At 54.7% G+C, this 5,000-nt stretch overlaps 1 protein-coding gene across 1 annotated transcript in view; it reads left to right on the forward strand.

The window, feature by feature from the left end:
- Positions 1-4,680: 4,680 nt before the first annotated feature.
- LOC123995863 (voltage-dependent calcium channel subunit alpha-2/delta-4-like) overlaps positions 4,681-5,000 on the forward strand; it is a 42,588-nt gene continuing 42,268 nt past the window's right edge. The window contains exon 1 of the mRNA XM_046299542.1: positions 4,681-4,738. Within this exon, the coding sequence (XP_046155498.1) occupies positions 4,691-4,738 (48 nt within the window). The 5' untranslated portion in view covers positions 4,681-4,690. The remainder of the gene's footprint in view (positions 4,739-5,000) is intronic.

Genomic DNA, 5,000 nt, shown 5'->3' on the forward strand with positions numbered 1-5,000 from the left:
GTTCTGGAGGCCCTTGGTTCTGAAGGCCCTTGGTTCTGGAGGCCCTTGGTTCTGAATCCCTTGGTTCTGAAGGTCCTTGGTTCTGGAGGTTCTTGGTTCTGAAGGCCCTTGGTTCTGGAGGCCCTTGGTTCTGGAATCCCTTGGTTCTGGAGGCCCTTGGTTCTGAAGGCCCTTGGTTCTGAAGGCCCTTGGTTCTGAAGGCCCTTGGTTCTGGAGGCCCTTGGTTCTGGAATCCCTTGGTTCTGGAGGCCCTTGGTTCTGGAATCCCTTGGGTTCTGGAAGTTCTGGAATCCCTTGGGTTCTGAAGGCCCTTGGTTCTGAAGGCCCTTGGTTCTGGAAGTCCCTTGGTTCTGAAGGCCCTTGGTTCTGGAGGCCCTTGGTTCTGGAATCCCTTGGTTCTGGAGGCCCTTGGTTCTGAAGTCCCTTGGTTCTGAAGGCCCTTGGTTCTGAAGGCCCTTGGTTCTGGAGGCCCTTGGTTCTGAAGGCCCTTGGTTCTGGAGGCCCTTGGTTCTGGAATCCCTTGGGTTCTGGAGGCCCTTAGTTCTGGAATCCCTTGGGTTCTGAAGGCCCTTGGTTCTGAAGTCCCTTGGTTCTGAAGGCCCTTGGTTCTGAAGGCCCTTGGTTCTGGAGGCCCTTGGTTCTGGAATCCCTTGGTTCTGGAGGCCCTTGGTTCTGAAGTCCCTTGGTTCTGAAGGCCCTTGGTTCTGAAGGCCCTTGGTTCTGGAGGCCCTTGGTTCTGGAATCCCTTGGTTCTGAAGGCCCTTGGTTCTGGAGGTTCTTGGTTCTGAAGGCCCTTGGTTCTGAAGGCCCTTGGTTCTGAAGGCCCTTGGTTCTGGAATCCCTTGGTTCTGAAGGCCCTTGGTTCTGGAGGCCCTTGGTTCTGAAGGCCCTTGGTTCTGGAGGCCCTTGGTTCTGGAATCCCTTGGGTTCTGGAGGCCCTTAGTTCTGGAATCCCTTGGGTTCTGGAGGCCCTTGGTTCTGAAGGCCCTTGGTTCTGGAGGCCCTTGGTTCTGAAATCCCTTGGTTCTGAAGGCCCTTGGTTCTGAAGTCCCTTGGTTCTGAAGGCCCTTGGTTCTGAAGGCCCTTGGTTCTGGAGGCCCTTGGTTCTGGAATCCCTTGGTTCTGGAGGCCCTTGGTTCTGAAGTCCCTTGGTTCTGAAGGCCCTTGGTTCTGGAGGCCCTTGGTTCTGAAGGCCCTTGGTTCTGGAGGCCCTTGGTTCTGGAATCCCTTGGTTCTGAAGGCCCTTGGTTCTGGAGGCCCTTGGTTCTGAAGGCCCTTGGTTCTGGAGGCCCTTGGTTCTGGAATCCCTTGGTTCTGAAGGCCCTTGGTTCTGGAGGTTCTTGGTTCTGAAGGACCTTGGTTCTGGAGGCCCTTGGTTCTGGAATCCCTTGGTTCTGAAGGCCCTTGGTTCTGGAGGCCCTTGGTTCTGAAGGCCCTTGGTTCTGGAGGCCCTTGGTTCTGGAATCCCTTGGGTTCTGGAGGCCCTTAGTTCTGGAATCCCTTGGGTTCTGAAGGCCCTTGGTTCTGAAGGCCCTTGGTTCTGAAGGCCCTTGGTTCTGAAGGCCCTTGGTTCTGGAGGTCCTTGGTTCTGGAATCCCTTGGTTCTGGAGGCCCTTGGTTCTGAAGTCCCTTGGTTCTGAAGGCCCTTGGTTCTGAAGGACCTTGGTTCTGGAGGCCCTTGGTTCTGGAATCCCTTGGTTCTGAAGGCCCTTGGTTCTGGAGGCCCTTGGTTCTGAAGGCCCTTGGTTCTGAAGGCCCTTGGTTCTGGAATCCCTTGGTTCTGAAGGCCCTTGGTTCTGGAGGCCCTTGGTTCTGAAGGCCCTTGGTTCTGGCGGCCCTTGGTTCTGGAATCCCTTGGGTTCTGGAGGCCCTTAGTTCTGGAATCCCTTGGGTTCTGAAGGCCCTTGGTTCTGAAGGCCCTTGGTTCTGGAGGCCCTTGGTTCTGGAATCCCTTGGTTCTGGAGGCCCTTGGTTCTGGAGGCCCTTGGTTCTGGAGGCCCTTGTGGTTAGTTATATTATCCCGGAGGCCCTTGTGGTTAGTTATATTATCCCGGAGGCCCTTGTGGTTAGTTATATTATCCCGGAGGCCCTTGTGGTTAGTTATATTATCCCGGAGGCCCTTGTGGTTAGTTATATTATCCCGGAGGCCCTTGTGGTTAGTTATATTATCCCGGAGGCCCTTGTGGTTAGTTATATTATCCGGAGGCCCTTGTGGTTAGTTATATTATCCCGGAGGCCCTTGTGGTTAGTTATATTATCCCGGAGGCCCTTGTGGTTAGTTATATTATCCCGGAGGCCCTTGTGGTTAGTTATATTATCCCGGAGGCCCTTGTGGTTAGTTATATTATCCCGGAGGCCCTTGTGGTTAGTTATATTATCCCGGAGGCCCTTGTGGTTAGTTATATTATCCCGGAGGCCCTTGTGGTTAGTTATATTATCCCCGAAGCCCTTGTGGTTAGTTATATTATCCCGGAGGCCCTTGTGGTTAGTTATATTATCCCGGAGGCCCTTGTGGTTAGTTATATTATCCCGGAGGCCCTTGTGGTTAGTTATATTATCCCGGAGGCCCTTGTGGTTAGTTATATTATCCCGGAGGCCCTTGTGGTTAGTTATATTATCCCGGAGGCCCTTGTGGTTAGTTATATTATCCCGGAGGCCCTTGTGGTTAGTTATATTATCCCGGAGGCCCTTGGGGCTACATTGTATTTGTTATATTATCCCTGATGATGACCATTATGATGTACATTATGACTCATGTATGCAGTGGTCTTCCTCACCCTCCTCTTCCTCTTGTTCATCCCTCCTCTCCTCGTTCCCCCTCTTGTTCCTTTCCTCTTGCACCCTACAACACTGTCTCCTCTCCTCTGTGGAAAGTAGTAGCCACTCAGAACTCTAGACAGTATGTTTGAAACAAGAGGTTGCTGCCAATATAGACTCGGGGTTGGTGGTCACCAACCAGTCAAAATAATTAGGAGCAGTAGATCTCGGATTGCATTTTCTTGACTCGGGAAAGGCTGGTGACTCAGGGGATACAGAGATGTTCTATACCACCAGCACTTTTTAAGACAGAGGTAGCTAAAACTCAGGAGATACAGAGATGTTCTGCCACCATCACTCTGCTCTGCTCTGTCAGACTCTATCTGTGTGGAGAACTCACTGGAGGGTGAATTTTACTGACCTCATCTCCCTCTCTCTCTCTCTCTCTCTCTCTCTCTCTCTCTCTCTCTCTCTCTCTCTCTCTCTCTCTCTCTGTCTGTCTCACCTCTCTGTCTGTCTCACCCCCTGCTCTCTCTGTCTGTCTCACCCCCCTGCTCTCTCTGTCTGTCTCTGTCTGTCCCCCCCCTGCTCTCTCTGTCTGTCTCACCCCCCCCCCCTGCTCTCTCTGTCTGTCTCACCCCCCTGCTCTCTCTGTCTGTCTCACCCCCCCCCCCCCTGCTCTCTCTGTCTGTCTCACCCCCTGCTCTCTCTGTCTGTCTCACCCCCCCTGCTCTCTCTGTCTGTCTCACCCCCCCCTGCTCTCTCTGTCTGTCTCACCCCCCCCCTGCTCTCTCTGTCTGTCTCACCCCCCCCCCTGCTCTCTCTGTCTGTCTCACCCCCCCCCCCCCCTGCTCTCTCTGTCTGTCTCACCCCCCCCCTGCTCTCTCTGTCTGTCTCACCCCCCCCTGCTCTCTCTGTCTGTCTCACCCCCCTGCTCTCTCTGTCTGTCTCTGCTCTCTCTGTCTGTCTCAACCCCCCCCTGCTCTCTCTGTCTGTCTCACCCCCCCCCTGCTCTCTCTGTCTGTCTCACCCCCCTGCTCTCTCTGTCTGTCTCACCCCCCCCCCCTGCTCTCTCTGTCTGTCTCACCCCCCTGCTCTCTCTGTCTGTCTCACCCCCTGCTCTCTCTGTCTGTCTCACCCCCCTGCTCTCTCTGTCTGTCTCACCCCCTGCTCTCCCCCCTGCTCTCTCTGTCTGTCTCACCCCCCCTGCTCTCTCTGTCTGTCTCACCCCCCCTGCTCTCCTCTGTCTGTCTGTCTCACCCCCCTGCTCTTTCTGTCTGTCTCACCCCCCCCCCCTGCTCTCTCTGTCTGTCTCACCCCCCCTGTCTGTCTCACCCCCTCTCTGTCTGTCTGTCTCACTCCCCCCTTGCTCTCTCTGTCTGTCTCACCCCCCCCCTGCTCTCTCTGTCTGTCTCACCCCCCCCCCTGCTCTCTCTGTCTGTCTCACCCCCCTGCTCTCTCTGTCTGTCTCACCCCCCCCCTGCTCTCTCTGTCTGTCTCACCCCCCCCTGCTCTCTCTGTCTGTCTCACCCCCCCCCCACTGCTCTCTCTGTCTGTCTCACCCCCCCTGCTCTCTGTCTGTCTGTCTCCTCCCTGTCTGCTCTCTCTGTCTGTCTCACCCCCCTGCTCTCTCTGTCTGTCTCACCCCCCCCCCCCCCCTGCTCTCTCTGTCTGTCTCACCCCCCCCCCCCTGCTCTCTCTGTCTGTCTCTGCTCTCTCTGTCTGTCTCACCCCCCCCTGCTCTCTCTGTCTGTCTCACCCCCCCCTGCTCTCTCTCTGTCTCTGTCTGTCTCACCCCCCCCTGCTCTCTCTGTCTGTCTCACCCCCCTGCTCTCTCTGTCTGTCTCACCCCCCCCCCCCTGCTCTCTCTGTCTTCATTGAGGGTGAATTTTACTGACCTCTTCTCTTCTCTCTTTCAGCCATTGGGGTTCAGATGGCACTGGACCTGTTAGAGACCAGGTTCTGGGCTACAGCTAAGCAGGTGAGTTACAACATCCTGCCTAAATCACCGCCTAACCTTAAATTAAAACTAAAAAGCTCATCTTTGTTTACATACATTTTTACAATAAAGCCCATTTCTGACTTTGCAACTGGCCTATCTAAGGGGAAATCACTCAGTTCTGCCACCAGGTGATTTATGGCCATATTACAACCTTTGACTGAACAGAACGGACACGGTCTACAACGGGTCCATAGATGATGTATTGACTGATACAACCTCTGAATCAAACTGAACAGAATGA

Source organism: Oncorhynchus gorbuscha, linkage group LG14, assembly GCF_021184085.1.
Source record: "Oncorhynchus gorbuscha isolate QuinsamMale2020 ecotype Even-year linkage group LG14, OgorEven_v1.0, whole genome shotgun sequence".
Taxonomy (NCBI): domain Eukaryota; kingdom Metazoa; phylum Chordata; class Actinopteri; order Salmoniformes; family Salmonidae; genus Oncorhynchus; species Oncorhynchus gorbuscha.